General features: G+C 43.9%; 2 protein-coding genes and 1 long non-coding RNA gene across 3 annotated transcripts in view; 1 reads left to right on the top strand and 2 right to left on the bottom strand.

Moving 5' to 3' along the window:
* Positions 1-22,892, bottom strand: part of LOC132427214 (uncharacterized) — a 425,972-nt gene that overhangs the window by 7,357 nt on the left and 395,723 nt on the right. The gene's annotated exons all lie outside the window — the stretch shown is intronic.
* ALG2 (ALG2 alpha-1,3/1,6-mannosyltransferase) lies at positions 167-5,107 on the bottom strand. The gene is made up of 2 exons (XM_060014443.1): positions 4,729-5,107; positions 167-2,279 (listed from the first exon to the last, which is right to left on the bottom strand). Exons 1-2 carry the CDS (start codon positions 5,074-5,076, stop codon positions 1,377-1,379), a joined length of 1,251 nt encoding a protein of 416 aa, XP_059870426.1. The 5' UTR covers positions 5,077-5,107; the 3' UTR covers positions 167-1,376.
* On the top strand, positions 5,404-13,902 carry SEC61B (SEC61 translocon subunit beta). The gene is made up of 4 exons (XM_060014442.1): positions 5,404-5,540; positions 5,738-5,835; positions 10,727-10,828; positions 13,619-13,902. The coding sequence occupies exons 1-4, from the start codon at positions 5,538-5,540 to the stop codon at positions 13,704-13,706; spliced, it is 291 nt and encodes a 96-aa protein (XP_059870425.1). The 5' UTR covers positions 5,404-5,537; the 3' UTR covers positions 13,707-13,902.

Below are 22,892 nucleotides of genomic sequence, written 5' to 3'. Positions count from 1 at the left end.
CTGAGGCCCAGACATTAAGCAATTTGCCCAAAGTCACACAGGCTGTTAGGCTCTCAAGTCTGTGCTCTTAGAGTTGATTAATGTGGAACCTTTGGCTAGTGATCTTTGCTATTTCTAAAAATGAATTTAGCTTTAAGGATATGTGGGAAAGTGCTTTATGTTTATTTGTACTTAGACCAATAGGTAAATAATGAACTCTAAGACTGGTCAGTGCCACCAGAAGGTCAGAGAAAGTGGAAGGGGAAGGTCACTTCCAGTTCGGGAGCTGGGTAGAGGGTCAAGGAAAGCTTCACAGCAGTGGCATGAGGCAGGCCTTGAAGGATAAAAAGCACTTGTGTCGGGCTTCCCTGGTGGCGCAGTGGTTGGGAGTCCACCTGCTGACGCAGGGGGCATGGGTTCGTGCCCCGGTTCGGGAGGATCCCGCGTGCCGCGGAGCGGCTGGGCCCGTGAGCCATGGCCGCTGAGCCTGCGCGTCCGGGGCCTGTGCTCCGCGGCGTAAGAGGCCACGGCAGTGAGGGGCCCGCATACCGCAAAAAAAAAAAAAAAAAGCACTTGTCTCTTACACTTAGCAGGCGCTTACTTAATAAAACACAAATATTAATGAAGCTAATGACTCAGATAACACTAGGAAACAAACCCTAACCAAGATGCACACTGCACACGTGACAATAGCCATTCATTCCAATATCCAGTTAACTCTAGTTTCTGATTCAGGCTTGGCTGTCTACAGTCCTAACACCACCACCATAGATCACAGAGGCCAAAATCTAGTATTTTGTCTCTTCCTATGATAAACATCATTTATTGTCATGTCTGTATGCAAAAACACAACAAATCATCTTTGTTAAAAAAAAATACAAAGCATTCTTGCTATGGATCCAGGCAAAGGTATGACTAACAAAAATTTCCTAACAGAGGTCACTGAACACTGAGGTGGACTGATTCTGGGAACTACAGTAAGTGTCTTCTCATTACACTATGAAGCCAAATTAATCAACTTTGATGATGATACACTTAAAGTGTTAAAACCAAATAAGGCACAAAATAACTCAAAATTTATTCGTACAGCAACAATCTAGAGAACATATAATTAAAATACTCTGCTGAATGTGAAATTGTACCATATTTATATCTTAATCAACATTGTAAGACTGAGAATTATTACAGCCTAAAAGATACTATCTTTTTCTAAAAAAGCAGACTGGGAGATATGGGGGTACAGGAAGGTGATTCAGATTTAAGATTCAAGTATGTTAAAAAAAAAAAATCTCTTCTGCCCTAGATACTAGGCTTTTTTTCTTTGGTTTCAAAACTGGGTCAACAATCTACAAATGTGATGTTAATGAATACAGCATAAACACCTGAAAAAAATCTGATTATACCAGCAGCTTGGTGACATATTGGTAAAGCTGTTCTGTAAATGCTTCAGGGGAAAACTTCTCTTTCACCCTGGCTCTTCCGGCCAGTCCCATTGTGGCCTTTAAGGAAGGTTCATGGATGAACCTTTCTATTGCTTCTGAGAAGTCAACTGGGTCAGGCTCACACAGAAACCCTGTGACGCTGTGGACAATGGACTCCAAGGGCCCGCCTGAATTAACAGCAATGACTGGGCACTGCATGTACATGGCCTCCAAGGGAACGATGCCAAAGTGTTCATTGCTTGGTGTGTAAAGCACACACATGCAGCCGTGGAGGAGTGAGATTTTCTGTTTGTCCGAGCAAGACCGAAGGAAAGTCACGTACTGGCCTAGGTCAGACTGCTGGACCATTTTCTTCAATTCCTGGTAGTGTTGTACATTCTCCAGGACTCTCTCATCATAACCACCTGCAATGATCAGATGAACTTTGTCCCAATCTTGGGATGACAATCTTCCACGCAGCTTTACTAGGGCTTCTAGTGCCAAAGTCAGATTTTTCTTCCTTTCATATCTGTTGATGGAGAGGAGTATGAATTTTTTCCCCTTGGGGACTATGTCATCAAGCTTTTCAAGAACAGCTGAATCAAAGCTGGTGATATTCAGAGATGGGTAGAGGACATCGGGGTCTAGGTGAGACAGGGACTTGAACGTTTCCTTAAAAATGGCAGCTGTGAACCGGCTGTTGACCAAGATGCAGTCTGCCATGCCTGTGGTGTATTCCTCTACCCAGTCGATTGGGGCCCTGTATAGGCGTTTAATAAAAGAATCTCTCCTGGTGAGAAGCAGATCTGGGAAGTGACAGTAAAACAGGATTTTCTTACGCCGTCTGGCCAGCTTGAACACTGGGATACAGGCAGACACCTAGCCAAAGCAAAAATCAACAGCAGATGAAGTGACTGGTCAACTAAACTTCAACCAAATCAAAGAAACAGATACCTACCCTGCCTGCTAGTCTGTGGGCCCTTCATGGGCAATGTCTGGTTCTGTGTTGTGTGCCCCCAGACTCTCACCTGGTACAATGCCTGGTATACAGAAAGCTGGCAGACAGTTTCTGGATATGTGCTAAATATTTAAAGCTGCAAGTCCAGTGCTTTCCTCTAGAACAGCACTGTCCAATGGAAATAAAAATCTAGTCACTACACTAACAACTTCTTAAAGGTTAAATTAATTTTAATGTATTTTATCTAAAATACTATCACTTCAAAATGTAATTAATACTTAAAACGTTGATGAGATCTTCTATTGTTTTTTTCTTTTTCACATTAAATCTTTAAAATCAGATGTGTATTTTACACTTACTGCACATCTCAGTTCAGACTAGCCACATTTCAAGTGCTCAACAGCCACCTATGGCTAGTGGCTACCACACTGGACAGAGCCACTCCAGTATCTTCCTCGTCCTAAGGAAGTGAATGAATGAACTATAGTAGTTTAGTGTAGGCTCTGGAATCAAGATTGACAGGGTTTGAATTTCAGCTCTACTAGCTAGCTGTGTGACCATGACCAAGTAATATACCTCTCTCTCTGGGCCTCAGTTTCTTCTTCTGTAAATTGGTGACAATTCCAGTTAAAAAAAAAAAACCCATATAGTTTTTGTCATTTTTAGATGCACTGGTGCATGTAAAACGTGTAAGAATTTAGTACACACTATGTTCTCAGTATTTATTGAAATGTTAACCATAGTCATTACTAGAGACTTTCCTGTTGGGTAATCTTTACAAGTCAATCTCCGGCTCACTTAACACCTGAAAAAGGTGAGCTTTAGGGATATTGAGGGATTTATCCAAAGCTACTTAGAAAATAGCTGATATGGAACTTGAATTCAGGTCTCCCACTTCCAAGCTCGGTTTTTTCTCTATCCACTACAGTCTCAGCTGCCTCATGCTTACTAATTTTACACATGCAGGATATTTGGTAAATGTCCACGTTTCGCAAAAAGAAATAGCTTGTACACAAGCAAGGATGACCAAAAGTAACTCAGAAGTAATAATTAAACAAATACAAATACAAACGTGATGCCATTTCCACCTATTAGTTTGGCAAAGATTAAAATGCTGATAACATCCAATGTGAACAAAAGCATGGAGTAACAGGCTCTATCACTGTGGGAGAGTAGAATGACAGAATAGTAGAATGACAGAAGGCAAATTTGGCAAAAGCTATTGACATTTAAGATGTACAACTCTTTGACCTACCAATTTTGACCTACCAATTTTATTATTATGAATTTCAAAGGCTATGCTTGCAGAAGTACAAAAAAAAAAGGCATAAAGATGTTCATTACAACACTGATCTATTCACAAAAAACTGGTCACACTGATACTGTCCTTTAGCAGAAGAATGTATAAATGATGGTACAGTCAAACAAAAGCAAATTTTCCAGCCACTATGAAGAATGAAGTGAATCTCTAATATTGATATGTAAGGATGTCTCAAGTAAAAATTTTTGGTGAAAAAGAGCAAGTTGTCCAATAGTAGGTGTGTCATAATCCTAATTATTACAAATAAAATATGTCTATGAACAGACATAATATGCTGGTATAGCCACAGACAATTTCTGAAAGCATACAGAAGAAACTGTTAACAGTGGCTATCTTTAGGGAGTGGAACTGGAATGGGGCTTTTACATTCTAGTCTTTCTTATTATTTGAATTTTTAGTCCTGAGTGTTACTTTTTAAAATAAATATTTTTGGGGATAAAAAAACAAAACACAGAAAGAGTCTAGAATAGCTAGAGCCCAGATCCAGGTGGACATTATCTACCAAGGTAAAGAACCTGGACTTTTCTCCAAAGACTAATGGGGAGCCATGTTAAAGTTTTAATAGAGACATGACATGTTTAGCTTAGGGTTTCATTAAACACATGACACTGCTGAGGAGCGGAGTGGCCTGACAGCAAATGCTACAGTGGGATGCATGTGGCTTGGAACTAGTGTTGAGAGAAATAATGCAAAACAGGGAAGACATACAAAACATGACTGAAGGCTGACTTCTAATGCTTGCGTTTCTTAGAGAGAGCACCAAGGCCCATATGCTTCAGAATCTCCCGATGATCCAGTGAAGATGCAGATTTCGGGGCCCCACCTCAGGGGCCCAGGATGAAAACACCTGAGGGTGGGGCCAAGCAATCTGCCACTTTAACGGGTCCACACTAAAGTTTGAGAACCACAGTCTCACTCCCACTTTGATCTCTCCAGATCAGTTCCGATCTTTCCGAACCACAGACAGGGAGAGGTCAGCAGAGGTCATGCGGCGCGCGCTCCGTAGTGAGAAAAAGAGGGGCGGCGAGGGCCGGTCGTGGCCACCTCACCTGGTCGCACACTACCACGTCGAACTCCTCGTCGCCAAGGAACAGCACGTATAGAGCCAGGAAGATCATGCGCACGTAGGCGCAGATAGCGGCGCCGCGGCCGCCCCAGCCCAGGCTGCGAGGCAGCCAGTCCCCGGCGCAGCGCACCGGCAGCTCGCTGCTCTCCGCGAAGCAGTGGCCGGGGTCGTAGTGCGCAGTCCAGATCTTCACGCTACATCCGCGCGCCCGCAGCGCCAGGGCTGCGTCTACAACCAGCCGCTCGGCGCCGCCCACACCCAGGTCCGGGTGCAGAAACAACACGGACGGTTTAGGACCCAGGTCCTCATCTTGGCCCTGCTCCTCCGCCATAGCCCGGGAGCCGCACCTTCACCTCTCACGCTTAAACGCTTCCGCGCATGCTCCTTCCTCCAGCTTCCCAGATGGCCCAAGACGGGGACCGACCACGCCCCGCGGCGCGTGCGTCGGTTAGGTCACGTCAGCGCAAATATGTAGGAGCCCAGTAACTGCCGGAGTAAGTTTCTCGTCTCATCATGGCTAGATCCTCCCATTGGTTGAGACTGGACTCTAGGAAGGACGATGTGATCCAAAGGAAAAATACATGAGGTCTGTAATTCCCATACAGCAGCTCACAGGGTCTCCTCTTGCAAAATTCCTACAGGCACATCGTAGGACAGCCCAGGCGTCCCTGGAGTCAGCGAGGACCCTGCCAGCAGGTCTGGGGGCGGGACCTGAGTCAATCCCTCCGGCCGCCGGGCTCTACCGCTTCTCCGCTGTCCACTTCAGCTTCCTGCCACCCTCCTGTCTCCAGCATGGTTTGTGGCCGCAGCCGTCCCTCCTTGTCCCGGCTTCTCCCAGGCGCCGAGATTCCTGCCTTACGCTTTGTCCTGCTTCCGCGGCTCCCTTGTTTTCCCCAGCCCCCCGTGCATGTCCCGGTCTCGGGCGTCAGAGCCTGGGGTCTGGGGGCCGGCCGGCGGCGCTCACCAGTCTCTCTCCTTGTCTCCCTCTACAGCCTGGTCCGACCCCCAGTGGTACTAACGTGGGCTCCTCAGGGCGCTCTCCCAGCAAAGCAGTGGCCGCCCGGGCGGCGGGATCCACAGTCCGGCAGAGGTAAGGATCTTGCGACCCTCTCGGCTGTGGGCTCCGAGGGACAGGGCCCAAGAATTCGTTGGTCCTGAGAAGGAGATCCCGGGATGTTAAGATTCATAAGGGCAGAACGAGCTAGCTGCCTGTGATGCGACCGTAGGGGTAGTTAAAGACTTCTTGGTCTTTTGCGTCTCGAGAGGGAGGCAATATTTTCTTCGCATTGCTCAGCTTTGAGTACCACTCTTGAAAAAGGAAAGTTAAACTGGAGTAAGGTCATAGACAGCATTGAGAAAACCGATGTCATTAAAATGGTGTCTTTAGAGCTGAGCTCTCCACTCACATTTCTATCTGGAAGTCCCATACACACTCGGTCTAACATGACTCGTCTAATGCGCAGCTCAGTCTTTCCTTTCACCTCAGCTCCCGCCGCCAATTATATCTCCCTACGTCCATAAAGCACTGCTGTAAACTCGTTCACTCAAAGCCAGAACTTCAGCGTCATCTTGGATTCTTTTAATGCTGTCTTTATCCAGTACGTTTATATTGTACATGAAGAACTTCTCATCCGTTTTTTCCTTCTCCATTTCTACTGCCTCAGTTTAGCCCTCAGTTTCTCACATCTAGAGAATTTTCTACCTAACTCGCCTCCTCTCCAGATCATTTCCACTCTAATGCATCTTCTGCTCTGATTCTGGCACACTGCTGGTTAGTTTCTGTTGCTGAACTTAAACACGGTGGGGAGGGGGAGAGGGTTACCAAAGCTCTTGGTGGTGGGTTTTTTTTTCCCCCCAGCCTAATTGCTTCTCTTCTCTCTCTCCTGTGATCCAGCAACAGTGAGCTTATTACTGTTTTCTGAACTCACTAGACACCCCCCCCATCCCCACCCCTCCGGCCATTTGTGTATATTCTCCAAGACTAGGCTCAGGGATTATTTCCTCTTGAGGCCTTCCCTGACTCCAAAGGCAATAGCAGCTACTAGTCTTCTTTTTTACTCCCAAGCATTTTGTTCATACTCTTCTAATAGCATTTATGTTTCCATGTTTATCTCCTTCATTAGACTTTGACAAAAACTGCCCATCAGCTCTATCCTACCATAAGGCTGACACAATAAATGATGAGTGAGGGAAGGAATCAAGCCACCCTGTAATCTTGGGATTTTTTTGAAGGAACCAGTGGGGGTTTTATCTAGAGAGGAAAAGACCTTGAAGAGATACACAAAAACTATTCTCAAGGATGTGAAGAGGGATGAGACTTCTCTTGTTGGCTACAGTAGGTAAATCTAAAACTTATGATTTGAACTTACATGAGACAGATTTCATCACAGAGCAAAAACAATTCCAGTAGAACTGTAAGAAATGCTAAGATGACCCTGAATGATTGTGAGTTCCCTGTCATCAAGATGTTCAAGGTAAGGCTGGGATGGACCAGCTGGAAAGTGTGTCAGGCTGTGGTGTAGGTTATTTGGGCCTGGGGTGCTGTCTTGTTCCCACCCTGGATTTCAAAGATTCTTTGTGCTGGAATGGAAAACCTGTCCTATCGGTACAGTTCCTTGGGGAGTGGGTCTAGTTAAGGAGAATTGGTAACACTGTGGCAGAGAAGTTTGATCATCTGAAAACTCTTAAAAAAAAGAGAAATCTTGTGTTTATCAAATAAATGAAACAAGTATTTACTTAATAAAAAAAATTGAAGTAACTGCTGCACAAGTGAAATGGAGAAACAAACATTTGAGGACAGATGCAGCTTATCAAGTTGGGGGTGTTGATGTCTTTTAGAATTCACTACCGCTGGGGCCAGTGTAACTCAAAAGACCATGGTTGTATGTACTGAGACACCCTACAGAGTTCCCATCTAGAATCTTGGCACTCTTCTAAGTGTTACTTCATGAGTGTAATGTAATAGGTATTGACTGTTCAAGAATATATTCCCTCTTTGTGAGTCTGTAAGAAAAAGTTGAAGCTAACAGTTAATAATAGTGCTGTGGATTATGTAGTCCACAGATTTGCATTCTGTCTCATGTTCAATGAGGTAATAGAAGTAGAACCTTGAGAAGTAACTATGGGATTTAAGGTCAGGCCAGGGTTGGAGTCCTTGCTCTGTTACTACAGGATAAACGGAAGTTGCTAGGATGAAAAGGAGCAATAACACATGGTAAACTGTAAAGCCTTAAAATGCTTCAGTGTTCAGGATTTTCTTTTTTGAATTTCTTTCTATACAGCAGGTTCTTAGTATCTGTTTTATACGTATTAGTGTATACGTGTCAATCCCAATCTCCCAATTCATCACAGCACCCCCCCCCACCACGCTTCCCCCACTTGGTGTACGTACATTTGTTCTCTACATCTGTGTCTCTTTCTGCCTTGCAGACTGGCTCATCTGCACTATTTTTCTAGATTCCACATATATGCATTAATATACGATATTTGTTTCTCTTTCTGACTTCACTCTGTATGACAGTCTCTAGTGTTCAGGATTAATGGGAATCAGGCATAGTAAGGTGATGGACTAGCTGGGGTATTAAGGAAGTCATCAAATAGTTATTGAGGGTACATGCCAGGCACTGTTCCAGTCATGAGGCTGTATCTGTGGACAAGCTAGTCAGGGTTTGACCTCATGAACCTTATATTCCAATGTAAGAGACCATAAACAAGGCAAATAAATAGATAATTTCAGGCAGTAAGGCCAAGAAGAAAAATAAAGTTGTGTGGAGACTAGAGGGTGGGTGAGGATAGGGTGTTCAGAGTAGGTGACAGGTGAGTAGAGACCTAAAAGAGACAAGGGAGCAAATTATGCAATGGTCCGGGGAGGAATAGGCTTCCTAGACAGGAATAGTTAAGTGTAAAGACTCTGAGGTGGGAATGAGCTTGGCTTCTTTGAGGAACAGCCAGAAGACCACCATGTTAGAACAAAGTATGTTCAAGGTTGGTTATGAAAACCATTGCGTTAGGGTATAGGAGGAGGGAGCAGTTACACAGTGGCCAGAAAGAAAGGGTAAAATAGACCCCAAAAAGAAATTTAGGAGATTAAAATGGGCTCTGTTAACTTCTACCTAGCTTCCCAATAGGGGGGATGGGAGGTATTTTGAGCACATTTTTGGTATTTCTAGGTGGCCTGAATCCTCTGCTATGTCTGTGTGCCAGCAGATGTAAGAAATCTTCAAAGAGCACAGATTGATTCCTTGGGGGCTCCTGGAGATTTTGAAGACAGGAACTGGAGTTAGGTGGGTGTGGGAATAGTAGAAAGTACCTGGGTCCTAGTCTTGGCTCAGCCGATGACTTATTATGTCCACACTGGGTTTATCATCTAGCTCAAGTTCCTTTTTATGAACGAGGAAAATTTCACGTACCTACTCCACCAATTAGATGATGTGTATCTGTGTGTGTGAAAGCTCTTGTAAGTGTATGAATTACTCTGTAAATCCCTGTACAGTTTACAATCAGTTTTCCCATAGAAACAGTCATACAGATGGAGTTAGAAGTTCCCAGGTGACCATGTAGCCCATAATTAATGTGTCTGAAATGTAATCTTTATAGTACAGTACATCAGAATCATCGTTTGACACTAACTGTTTTTAGATTTCTAGCATGAACACAGCTCTTTTTGCTGGAGCCCACACTGAAACCGGGACTCCACTCTCCCACTCCATGCAGCAGGGCAGCCTCCCTGAGCTCTAGGCCAGTGCTCCTTGCATTCAGAGTGTGGAATCAAGTCTGTGGTAGGGTGAGGTGGGGATTAGGAACCAGAGTTGGGAGGCAAGAAGAGACGGTGGGGACAGGGTATTCACTTTTGGTTTCTCCCTGTTTGCCCGTCTTTTTTCAAAAATCCAGAACCAGCAGTCCACGGATAACTGGAATGGGATTTTGAGGGAGGGTGTGTTGGGATTCGGTTAATGGCGAGGGGTGGTGACGGGACAGGGCTTTCTCTCTCTTCCTTTCCCCTTCCCTAGAATTTCTGAGTTGGTGATAAATGGGCTGAAGGTTTCTTCTGACCTGTCTCATACTTACTACTTATTTTTACGTGGTACCAGTTTTGCACTGAGGGGAAATGAGAAGTGGGATTGGAGGAGTGCTGTGTAGGAGAATAGCTGTTGGGGAGGGTTTCCTAGTGACCAAGGAGAGGAGGGAAAGGATTCCCTGGCTTCCTTCCTGGTCAGTGGCATTAGTGCTGTTCGCTGCTTCTGTGTGCCAGGGCTGCCTGCGCCACACAGCTCACTTCACAAGCCTTGATCCCCTTGTGAGGGACAAGTTCTGGTTGGGTGTTTCCTGCATTTTTTTCACATCCTACCTCTGTCCAGGATCTATAGTCAGTATATCAAAATAATGAAAACAGATTGCAAAATAATATTTCATAAAATATATACTGTTTTGAGACTTGGATTACAATTACAACTTATGTTTTTTGTCTTTTTTGTAGAAAATACAGTAATTTAAAAACATTTTAAAGTAGTCATTTAAAAATCAGGTAATAAGGATTCAGGGTATTTTTAAGCAGGAGTTTTTTACTTGACTTCACAAAAATACATGTGAAGTGAAACTGAAGTGCACTGTCCAAATGAGGTGCCCATATGTGTGAGCAAGTGGATGGGCTCAAGTCAGAACTGGGTCCACAGCCGAGCGTGGCTGCCTGCTGGCTATGTGGCCTTCGGCACTTTGCCTAACCCTTTATGAGCCTCATTTTCCTCATTTATAAAATGGAGATGGTAAGTACTTTTCTGGGTTATTGTATGTATCAGTGTATGGTGGGTACTCAGTTCTTAGTGGTTATGATCAGTGGAGTAAAAGCAAGCAAAAGCAAGGAGGTATTAGCAAAGAAAAAGTTAATTTTTTGGTTCTTTACCAGTGTAATGGTAGCATATGTTATGATGCTCTGATAAGGGTTTCCAAGAAAAGGCCATTTGTCACATTTTTTCTCTTCACAGGAAAAATGCCAGCTGCGGAACGAGGAGCGCAGGCCGCACCACCTCAGCAGGCACTGGGGGGATGTGGCGATTCTACACAGAAGATTCACCGGGGCTCAAAGTGTAAGTCCTGGGAGCAGACCTTGTGTTTCTGTCCAGAATCACAGAGCCCTTTGGCAGCACTCTGTCTCTGCCACCAGTGGTGTTTGCTTTGATGAGATTTGTAATACACAGCAGCTTCCTTTGTGCCGGGTGGGCGGGGTCTGGTTTGTCCATATAGCAGCCAATTAGTTTAGGGCCTGGAATGACATCTGTTCATGGTTTGAGTGAAAGCAAGGGAACATCTTCATGTAGCTCTGTCAGAATAAATGATGGGAATAGAGAGAACTGGAGGGAAAACAGTTTAATTAGGTGAAATTGCTCATTTGGTGTTCTTGTCCCACACTGAGAAATAGAGGAGTAACCATTTGAATAGGAGCTAGGTGATTTTTCAAAGCTCTCCTGGAGGCATAGGCTGATATTATTGCAGTCTAATGGGAGTTTCTGCATTAGCCTGTGTTACCAAAAGTTCTTTGGCCTCCTTGTCGTTGGTGGGTGGTGACTGGACCTGTATCACTTCCCAAGTTCTAGGCCTGGGAATGCTCATTAGGTGATGGGATATGGGCATCTCGGGGAAGCCCTGTCCCCACGCCTCACCTCGCTTTCTGGTACTGTGAAACCTAATCCCACAGGTTTCTGACCAGGTAGGCTCTAGGACACCACTGCTTACAGCTGTTTCCTGACTGAATCCAGTGGATGAGGAATTGGAATAATGACAGCAGCTCTCATTCATATAGCACCTCAGGTTCAGAAGCTCAGATTCAGAGAGGCAAAGCTACTTGTCAAGGACAAACAGCCAGCAAGAGCTGGAGCCAGATATTCTGGGACTGTTAAATTCCATGCTCTTTCCATTCTGCCTGTTTGGTAACAGAGACACAATCAGATTTATTTGGATTAGTTTAATTAACTTGACCAGTAGCTTGACTTAGATCACAAATTTAATTTAGAAAGACTTGCCTAGAATTCTTGAGGTTTTGTTTTATTTATTGATTTTTTTTCCCCCCGTTATGACGAAGACTTACAAGGTGAGAATGTATTTCAGGAAATAATTCTTCGTGTTGGGGATGTGTGAGTTGGCAGCGTTTTGGTCCTTGTTAGAGGTAATTTTTCTGAATATTTCAGAGACAAATTTTGAAGCCCCTTGCTCTTCAGGGTATCCAGGGGACAACATTTTAAACCTTCTCGAGGTGGTGAAACAACTGTTCTCTTGTGGGTGAATCTGGCTTGTTCTTGCTTTGGGCTGTTGTGCAGCCAGGCTTGCTTGCTGCTGTTGTGAGTCCTAGGAATCGAGAGAAGCTATTCCTTTGCAGTGTCATAAACCACAGTCTCATACCAGAGAGAGAGGTTTTTGGTGAAAGGACATAGTTGGGAAATGGTATCCTCAAATCCACGTCTTGGAGCAATCAGGTACCATCCTGGAGCTTGCTGTTGGCTCTTCCTGGGAGTTAGAATTTTTTTTCAGGTTGATAACAGTAGCATTTCCTGAGAGCTTACTAGAAGCCTACACCGTGTGTGTGTTAATATATTTAATACCTCAGCAACCCTATGAGAGAGGTGCTGTGATTATCCCCACTTTACAGACGAGGCAAATGATGTTTGGAGAAGGTGAGTCACAGGGCCACAGTCATATCAGCTTTATGCTTTATGGCTGATGTTACCTAACGGCGCTTTAAAGTAAGGCAGTATGATCCAGTGCATCGTGACGACCATCTCTTCCTAGGTACTTTTAAGTTTGTTTACTCCCATAATTGTACAAATTTTGGAAGAACAAAATAGTGTAGCAAGGACTTGGATCTCCATGCATTGATGATTGTCCACTAGTGGACTCTTGTTACCGCCTGCTCCGCTGGGTTACTCTACTGCCCAAATTATAAAGATTCCTGGGGTCTTTTCCTGTGTCCACCCCCAGGTGTACCTGGGAGGTGAAGTGACCTCTTGAATTCTCCAAAACTGTTGTTGGCAAGAGGAGTCAAAAAGACGAGGCCTTTGACTGACATCAGCATTGACAGGTTGTGTAAAATCAAGGAGTTCTAACTTTAAGAAACCCATGTACTAATTCTCAACCTGGAAAGCATTTGATTTAGGGAAGGGCTGATGAGTAAAATCTACTTCCTTTCTACAGTAAACTAAATATAAATCAAACTTAATGTTGCCTAGAATGTTTGCTCCCCTAAATATAGGAACCTTAAAGCAGTAAAATGAGCACAATGTGTGGAATCAGAAAACCTGAGTTCAGATCCCTCCTTTCCATTCTGGCTCTGTGTTCTTAGGCTCTATGTTCTCATTTCATAACATTAATATTTGTTTCATCTGTGTCTTGAGCTTGTTAATCATATGGGATCATATATTTGAAAATGCTTCATAACTTATAATGGGATATTCATCTTTGTTATGCCTAGTTTATTGTAGTTAGACGATGAAGGTGGTCTTTATTAATTTGAAATAATAGTTTGGTAATTGGATCATTTGCACTTAAAGAGTTTGGGAAATTTTTTAAATTACTTTTTATTATGGAGAATATCAAATGCACGAAATTAAAGAGACTAGTGTCTCTAAGACATTAGATCCTTTTTTTGTATATATTTTAGTATGTTTCATTAAAAGATAAGGATTCCTCCTTTCTAAATAACCGCAATGCTGTCACCCTCAAAATATCCACAGTAATAATTTTTGGAATATTTTTAAATGTTGTAAATAATATTCTTCTACGGATCTTAGGTGCTTTCCCCTCCCTTTTCCCCTAGGCAGTCTTTAATATTACAAATATATTAATGTATTATTACTGAAACTAAGCCTGCCTTTTCTTATTTCCAGTGGCCCTGTTCCAGTATTGGTTATGAGTCTTCTGTTCATCGCTTCTGTATTTATGTTGCACATTTGGGGCAAGTACACTCGTTCATAGATTCCGCTACATCCATCTGTCTGTCATCTGAAGAAGAAAGGAAAAAAACCCCAACATATCTTGGACCAAAAGCATAGTGATTTTCTGTTCATGAGAAAGAAATTTTCTGTAAGCTTACTGTTTTACAGGGAACTTAATGAAAACTGATTTTAAGGAATCATTTTTTTCCTGTGGCTAATAAACTTTTAAATTCATATACCAAGTCTCATTGCTCATGCCTGGCTGCTAGGGCCCTTAGTCTCTCTACCTTTAGATTTACAAGTAAATATGCAGAAAGCATTTTGTGGAGATTGTTTTTTTGGTTGGATTGACAGTTTCTTATATGACCATGTAGTCATTCAAATGCACGATACTGTCAGTGGCCCTGGCTTGTTTTCTTCTAGGTATCTCTGTCTTGGTCATTGTTATTTTGGGTGTTCTGTGGTTTTCAAGGAGTGTGCCTATGACTCCATCAGGCAGATCTGTGTTCAAAGGCAGCTGGTACCCAGCGGAATCGTCAGAAATCATCCAGAAATCTTGGATGAAATGTTTGCTCATTCTATTCTTTGTCTCTAAAACCATACATAATATTTTTGCCTCTTCTTTCTGTCAGTTCTTAATTCTGTGGGTGTAGATGAGGGGTTTCAATCTATTTGTCACTTGTTGCTAAACCCCTTTTGAAAGAATTCATTTGATAAATTGGATTTCTTATATAAAATTTTGTTTTCATTTTGGAAATTAAAGACCTTAATAATCAGTGTGAGATACCATTTCTAAACTGAGTTGATATAATTCCAACCAAAAATAAAAATGTTTGAAGTTTCACTTAGCTTATGCTGCCTTCTGGGTATGAGCATTCACTTTTTGGTAGACCATAGGAAATACCAAGAATAGCTCAAAGGTGCGCACTCCAGGAGTCTAGGACTCTAAGCCACAATTTCTAAAGATTGAGATCCATTTAAAACGCCCTAGTTGTCCGCCAGAATCACAAAATGATGAAGAGGTGTATTAGTTTAAAAAAATCAATAATTTGGAAAACATCTTTCTCTAAGCCTATTAAAAAAATTTTCTACAACAGTTTCGTAAGTGTTTTTCTTAAATCCTGGCTGAAAAGTAATTTTAGGTCCAAAGTGCCAAATTTAAGTGGTGAAAGTATGTATCTTTAAAAATGATTTCCTAGGGCAATATATGGGTGAGTGTGCTCTTGTAAATCCTAACAGATGGCAAATTATTGGGGGAAAAAATGATGAAAAACTGGTTCCCTTTGATCTTGGGAATTGATTATTGCATGAAATAAGTATCTTCATTTTGAAATCAGAGGAAAAAGTCTCAATTTTCATTTGGAAGAAATTAAAGATGATAGTAGCTATAATAGAATTTTTTTCTGATATTCTTGTTGACAGTACTAATAACAGTTAAAAGTTACACATGTAATTTGGAAAAGAAATCTGCTCCTCTGCAGGAGGGGTCTTTTTCTTTGGGGGAGAAGCTGAAGCCGCTTGGGGGAGCCATTTGGTTGTAAGGGGAGCACTCTTCACTGCACAGTGCTGCTGTTAGCCTCCTCTGCTTAGCAGTGGTCTCTAGTGGACTGATTGCTGAAAGTCACTGATTTTTCTGAGCTAGTGATTTATAAGAAAATGCTAGTTTTCAGTGGCAGAGCAAGATGCTTCATTCAGCAGAAGGAAAATTGGGGGTTGGGCATAAAAATGTACAACATTTATTATGTAGCTGTTTTTGGCTCTGATGAGACAATGCTAATACCATAGCTGAGAGTCTTAGTGTTCAAGCTGTTCCTTTTCCTCTCTTTTTCTTTTTTTCCAATTTTTAAAAATTGTGGTAAAATACACATAACATAAAAAGTACCATGTTGGCAGTTTTTAAACTGTGCAAGTCAGTGGTATTGAATACATTCAGATTTTTGTGCAGCCATCGCCACTATCCATCTCCAGATCTCTTTTTCATCTTGCAAAACTGAAATTCTAAGCCCAGTAAATAGTAACTCTACTCCCCCTCCCCCTTCCCCTCAGCCCCTGGCAACCACCATTCTACTTTCTGTCTCTATGAATTTGACTTTCTAAGTACCTCATATGAGTGGAATCATATAATATTTTTTCCTTTTGTGACTGACTCATTCCACTTAGCATAATGTCCTCAAGATTCGTCTATGTTTTAGCATATGTCAGAATTTCCTTCCTTTTCAAGGCTGAATAATATTCCACTTATGTATGTATCACATTTTATGTTCCTTTCTTTTTAAATAGGGATTCCTAGACTGTTGTTTCCTAGGGGATCATGAGCCATTTATAGTAATTTCAAAAACTTAACAAATTAGACCTTGACCTGCATTGAGGCTACCTTGGCCCAAAGAATCCTCAAGCTCCCTTGACTATGGGCTAAAATCTAGCCATTACTGAATGGACACAGCCCACACATGCTGAATAGAAGCTCTAAGTGATTAAAACTGGGAAAGTGAATTACATTATAACTGCAACTTGAGCTGAGCCTTATAAGTCACCGGGGAACAACCATATTAGGGAAAGCGCCCAAGAGTCCCTGAGGCTAGTGAGGGATGGAAAGACTAAGATCTCTGGGCCCAACAGTGCCTTGAACACATTCCAGTAAAAGAGTAGACGAGAAAAGATCTATTCCTGGGAGAGGCGAAACATGTTATATACCTTCTGTTTTCACACCTGTCCTAGTCTAGACTCCACTTTTTTTTCCAGGTGCTAATGTCCTCATAAGAAGAATTGAAAAAAACCTTCTGAAATGCAAATGTTGGCATCAAGTTAAAATGGATGAAAATGTCTACAAAGCTGGCTTCATTCAACAGGAAATACTGTACAGTATGTGGTGTTCCTATGCACAGGAACTCCAGAGCTGCACTGCCCCTCCCCTCAAGTGCTGCAGGAGGAGAGTTCCGGCCAGGACCAAGTTTTGCACAGGCTCCGGACGCGCAGGCTCAGCGGCCATGGCTCACGGGCCCAGCCACTCCGCGGCATGTGGGATCTTCCCGGACCAGGGCGCGAACCCATGTCCCCTGCATCGGCAGGCGGACTCTCAACCACTGCGCCACCAGGGAAGTCCCCAGGACCAAGTTTGTTTGACTCTCCTAGGAGGTCTAAACTTACTGCACTTACGACCCCATCTTCCAGGCTTGGAAGTGTTTCTGACCTGGGTTCAACTGCTGGCCCTGCCATTTACCAGTTGTGAGATCATGGGTGTCTCACCTCTGTTTTTTGGGTCTCATTTTCCTTAGCTGTAAATGACTATAGATATGATAGTTCCCACCAAATAGGAAGACTAAATGAGAAGAAAGATCCAAGAGTTGCTTTGTTAATTAGCTAAGAGTTAACACGTGCTTATTCTCAGTAATTTTGGAGATGTAGGTTTCTTGTTAAATCAACAACCTAATGAGGAATTTACTATTTGCCCCATTTTACACAAGAGGAAACTGAAGTTTAAACCACTCAGCTTGTAAGTGGAAGGGCTGGGATTTAACTCCAGATCTCTGACTTACCCACTGGAGTCACATAGATAGGATTATTAAGTATTTGGGTTGAGGGCTAGGGAAGGGTGTCACAATAGAGCTTGCACACAGAGCTTTAAAAATAACACAACTGCAAGAAAAGCACCATCATTTGGTGTACTCCAGACATTACATAGCTTCAGTTTGAGGTTTTGGTTCCGCAGAAGGAATTGGTTTCTCTATTTCAGTCCTGAGCTTTGTTCAGTCTATGGAACTCTTGTGTTTGTAGAGAAAGTGTAGTTGTTTATTCATTCAACAAACACTGATTACTGTGTGATATGCTTTTCTACTGGGGTTTTAGAAATGACCTGGTGAGGTGACTCATTGCTTTAAAAGGCTAGGCATTTGGATGTTAGGATCCTAGTCCCACTTGGGGCTAGTGGGGCTACAAGTCCTACATAACTGTTGATTATGGAGAAACCAGGCAGGGACCCCCCTCAAGGGCCCCTCAACTGTTGGTGAAATCAGTAGTTGGGACCACAGTTTAAGAACCAGTATGCTCATGGTGTGTGGGCAATGGTGCCAGGGATTGCAAAACTGGAACTACCTTCCAGGAAATCTATACTGTATGGCCACGTGTATAACAGAGGAAGACCGGGGAACCCTGGGATACTCTAGCTGGAAGGGCTGAGAGTTCACACTGTGTTCTCCCCATTGTACAACAGAGTTCTGGGGCCCCAGAGAGGAGGGGCTTGCCCAAGATTGTGCAGCAAGTCTGTAGTAGAGCAGAGGTCAGAACCAGGCTTCCTGTTTCCAGGCCAGGGCTCCACCTCCTAACTGCACTGTGAGCCCTATTTGGGGCCTCTGCATAAGCCAGCAGACCTCTTTGGAGGCTAGACTCTGGAACGAGGTAAACCAAGTGATGGGCTTTGCTCAGTGGGCAGTGTTAATGAAAGGGAGAGGAGTAAAAGCAGCAAGGTTAGCTAGTAAAAATAAAATGAATAATGTTAGTAAATTTAGGAGAAAGTCAACGAGTTCCTAAGACTTGACAGAGAGACAAAATAGGGAGAAGCAGCCAGCAGAACTGCACTGTTTTGCACTCTTGTGACCACAAATGTTAGGTGAGCCAAGAACACAGCGAGATTGACCAACCAGGGTTAAAGTAAAGGCTAAACTTTTAAATACTATTCCTGGCCGCTCTGGCAACTAGGTCTCCTTCCCATGCTAAAGATAAAATAAAACATGCAAATTAACTGAATAGAAATCAAAGGTGTAGTCATAAACAGTCTAGATCACTCCATTTGGGTAAAGGGCTGGAAGTCTGTACCTCACAAAGCAAATGAAGACACGAGAAGAACTTGAATTACACATAAGAGGGTTAAATTAGCCCTGCGAAGTACTTGTTTTCCTCCCTATCGACGCTGGTCATAGGCGGTGCAGGTGGTAAATCCTGTTCTTGCCTGTCCCTATGGTCTCAGGCTGTTCTAACAGACAGTAGTTGCTGGGAAGAAAATGGAAGCTCATTCTCCCAGGGCCCTATCTAAACTGGTTTGGGCTGTAAAATTTAAACAGGGGTTCTCAAAGTTTAGCATGCACTGGAATCACCTCAGGATAATCTGCTTCTGCTCCATGGCAGATCTGGCTAGCCCCAGACTGGGCGTCCAAGCTCTCTAAAACACAAGTCACACAGTGGGGTTTATTCCAGGCCCATCTCAGGTACAAGTGTGTTAATTTTGTCCCCCTTTCTCTTTGAAGCTTTAACTATGGTGCTATTTGTTCTGAAGTCTCTGCACTGCATCTGGGGAAATCCACCTGCCTTGCGTGGCTTTGCATTTTGTGTATTTGTGACCTGGTGGTATGCACGGTCAGCTGGCAGTGGAGTGGAAGGCCCTGAGAGCCTGCAGAGCCCTGGTTCTCCCTTCAGTTCTCTTTGACTCAAGGCAGTACCTCTTTTCAGAGAGCATGTGCTGCCTGAATGAGCAAAACAAACTCTTGTCAGATTTCCTTTTGTGGTAGCCTTGCTGCACTGAAACCTTCAGTCAGCTCCAGGAGGCAGTAAAAACATGAAAGGTGCTGCAAGTCTTTCACGACTGTGCTGGCAGGGATTCCCTTACTGGGTGGGCCATTAGATACTGGCTTGGCACTCCCCCACGTCTGTCCATCCAGATGGTGTAAAAGGCTCTAGCCGGCACACGTCCCACCGTGGGAGAGCTGTCGGGTCCACCAGACTTGCGAACACTTCTATGAGACCCAAGTGATGGTGGGAGGGGCCAGCAAACATTTGCAGTGATGTGTGCATATCCTTTGCACTTCTTGTTGGTGCGTTTAGTAAACCGAAATTAAAGGAAATTTAGGTGAGTGGTGAGCTGTCATTCTCACCGATCTCTGAACCTGGTGCAGGCCTGATGGTCTGACCTTGCTCACTGCTCTTCCTCTTTTCCTCCTTCTCATTCCCCTCCTCCTCCTTTTCTTTTCGTTTTCTTCTTTCTCCTCTTCCCTTGACCCTCCCCCTCCCTTCTATCCTCCCATTACTCTCTTCTGTTCTACACAGCTTGAATATTCCTGGGCTATTGTTTGTACAAATACAATAAACTGTGCAAAGAAACACAATCCTCCAATGAAAGTTATTTAAAAGTAATTCTGATTTTCACTTACATTTTCCCAAGTTGCTATGGGTTGAATTGTGTGCTCCAAAATTTATATATTGAAGTCCTAAGCCCTAATACCTCAGGATGTGACCTTATTTGGAGATGAGGTCTTTACAGAGGTAATTAAGTTAAACTGAGACATTAGCATAGTCCCTAATCTGATATGAACTGCATCCTTCTAAGAAGGAGAAGTTTGGACACAGGCAGCCATACAGGGAGAACACCTTGTGAACTTGAGGACATCCATCTACAAGCCAAGGAGAGAGGCCTGGAACAGGCTCTTTCCCTCATAGCCTTCAGATGGAACCAAACCTGTCAGCACCTCGACTTTGGACTTCTACCCTCCAGAACTGTGAGACAATGTGTTTCTATTGTTTAAGCTGCCCCGTTTGTGGTATTTGTTATGGCAGCCCTAGCAAACCAATACATACTAAAGGGGAAGCTAGTCCGTAATTCTCAGTGATGTTTTTAACCACCACCCTCCCTCCTGTCTTCCTAGTTCTCTCACGCCCGCAGCAGCTGTGGTACCTCTTGATCTCTAAACTCCAGAAACCCTTCCCCACCACTAGCTTGAATGACTTCTATTTTTCTAACACCTCTCCTGCTGAGCAAGAAATTAGCAAACTTTTATTCATTGCTCTGGTAACTTAACCTTGAGAAAGGTGGTGCCCCAAATTGGAAACACAAGCATTTTGGGTCACTGGAAGTGGATAGCCTTAATGTAAACGTAAATATGGCCTATTTCATGCACAAGGTGAGCACAATTTCTATTTGGATTGTTTAGTCCAGAGACTTGTTTATGTCATGGTGAACTGAGAAAACCCCAGTGTTCTGACTCAAGACCAAGAAGACCTTGGATGGTGGTAAATTGTTAGCAGGGAATTTGGTAGTGACCAGAGCTCGTTTAGCAGAGTGGATGGCATTCATACAGTAACCATAAGCCTGGACCAGTGAAGGCCTGGCACACCTAGCTAGGATTTGAGGGTATATACAGCAGCTTGGGTGTCCAGATTCAAGTTTTCACTTATGTGTATTATCCTTGCATTCCTAGAATGAGCTCCACTCTGTCACTGTAATAAAAAGAGTTAACATAGCAGGCTGAACACTGCTATTTTTAGAGGTTGGCCCCTGGCTGGTGGTCTGCAGACTTGGCATTTAAGGCTGATTGATGATGTGATTTCTCCTGTACACGAGCTTTCCTTCTGAGAGTCTGGAATTTTGGTAGTTGTGCCTAGGCAACCACTGCCAATAAAATCTTTGGGCACTGAGTCTTTAATGGGCTTTCTGGGCAGAAACATCGCACACATGGTTGCATTCTTCGCTGCTAGAGAAAGGATCATTCTTGATGTGTCCCTCACAGGAAGGAAAGAGTATAGGAAGCCTGCATGGATTTCTCCAGAACTCACCTGTGTCTTTTTCCTTCCATGATCCTATTTTGTATCCTTTTACTGTAATAAACCTGAGCCATGCTGTGAGTACAACTATGTGCTCAGTCCTGTGAGTCATTCTAGAAACTCAACGAACACGTGGGTGGTCTTGGGGAATCCCTCAAAGAGTCACGGTGTCTTGCTTTTTAATGTGTTGTTGCGTTGTGTCTGCTAATATTTTATGTTTTCTTTATTGATATTGTTCAGTTCAACTCCCATTTATCAAGCTTTTCTTCATGCACATTGTTCTAGACATTGACATATAGCAACTTCTTTAATCTTTTGAGGTGCCCAGGACAGCTCATTTTATAGGTGAGAAAGCTGAGGCCCACAGAGATGGAGTGACTCACTCAGAATCATGGAGCTCCTGACTGCACAGCAGAGCTGGGAACCAGGGCTATCTGCCTCTACGTTAGGGTGACCAGCAGTCCCAGTTTGCCCTCGACTGAGGGTTTCCTAGAGCATGGCACTCTGAGTACTAAAACTGCGACGGTCCTGGGCAAAATCAGGACACCTGGTCACCCTACTTCAAGTCCGCAGCTTTTTTTATACTTTATCCAACTAGATACTTCTATTTTCCTGAGGGAGAGCTTGTCCCCATTAGGAGGTGGCCTATTTAGACCCAAATTGGAAGAGCCAGACACCTGGTCTCTCAAGGAGACCAATTTCCAAAGACCTTGCCTTAGTGCCAAACACTCTGCACCTCCCAACCCGCCTTGCTCAGTCTGCTCTTTCCTCTTCTCCACCAAGTGCACCGCCCATCTCTGCCCACCACATTTTTCAGCATTACTGGTTTTAATTTCCTGCACCATCCCCTTTGCAAAAACTTCTTTCCTGATTTAATTACTATTTCTCTTAATTAAATTTCATTCTCTCGATTGTCGTTAAACTCCTGAAGTTGTTTCTCCAACGAATTTAACAGTGAGGCCCTGTGCTTAGAGATTAATTGTCATCATTTTTCCCTCAAACACAGGTACTTTCTTACTTCTCTTCAATTATCTGTGGGCAAAAGGAAAGTGACCATCCTTCTTCCCAGGGCCTCTCTGAGAACAAACACCGCTGGGGGCTGCCGTGAGACAGGGGGAGAGGGGGAGAGGGGGAGAGGGGGAGAGGGGGAGAGGGGGAGAGGGGGAGAGGGGGAGAGGGGGAGAGGGGGAGGGAGGGAGGGAGGGAGGGAGAGAGGGAGGGAGAGAGAGGGAGAGAGAGAGGAGGAGAGAGAGGGAGAGGGAGGGCAGGGCGGTGGCGGGGGGATGCCAAGTCTCTTGAATTTTTCTCCCACCTTCTACTGAGTCTAATCTCAGGGTAAGTAGCCAGAAAGCCCCAGGTGACTCAGGCGGGCTCGTGAACAGCCTGGCGGGGGTGGGGTGGGGGTGGGGAGGGGCTCCAGGGGCACAGCTCAGTTTTCAGAGATAATGGCTCCCTGCCAGGAGGGGTTTGGGATGGTGCGGAGGGATATAGGGGCTGCCTCTGGCCTCAAGCATTGCACCCAGCCAAGGTCTCTCAGAGGAACTAAGGCTGTGGCTCAAAGGAACAGAAACACTTCCGGCTAGAACTTCCCTTCCCTGGAACGCCCCTCTTAGGAAACCAAAGCTCCAGTGCTCTACCCTCTGATCACCTTTCTCACGGTCTCAGTACAGCAGCCTTTTGACCTTTCAGCCTCAAACTC

This window comes from Delphinus delphis, chromosome 6, assembly GCF_949987515.2.
Source record: "Delphinus delphis chromosome 6, mDelDel1.2, whole genome shotgun sequence".
NCBI lineage: Eukaryota > Metazoa > Chordata > Mammalia > Artiodactyla > Delphinidae > Delphinus > Delphinus delphis.
This window is presented reverse-complemented; position numbering and strand designations above follow the sequence as displayed.

Bases quoted from the DNA above. Each gene is read 5' to 3' on its own strand.
- ALG2 (XM_060014443.1), bottom strand. From the start codon at position 5,076: ATGGCGGAGGAGCAGGGCCAAGATGAGGACCTGGGTCCTAAACCGTCC. The intron at 2,280-4,728 runs GTGAGGTGGCCA...TGCTTTGGCTAG, and splicing joins ACGTGGTAGTGTGCGACCAG to GTGTCTGCCTGTATCCCAGT.
- SEC61B (XM_060014442.1), top strand. The intron at 5,836-10,726 runs GTAAGGATCTTG...TTCTCTTCACAG, and splicing joins GGATCCACAGTCCGGCAGAG to GAAAAATGCCAGCTGCGGAA. The intron at 10,829-13,618 runs GTAAGTCCTGGG...TCTTATTTCCAG, and splicing joins GATTCACCGGGGCTCAAAGT to TGGCCCTGTTCCAGTATTGG.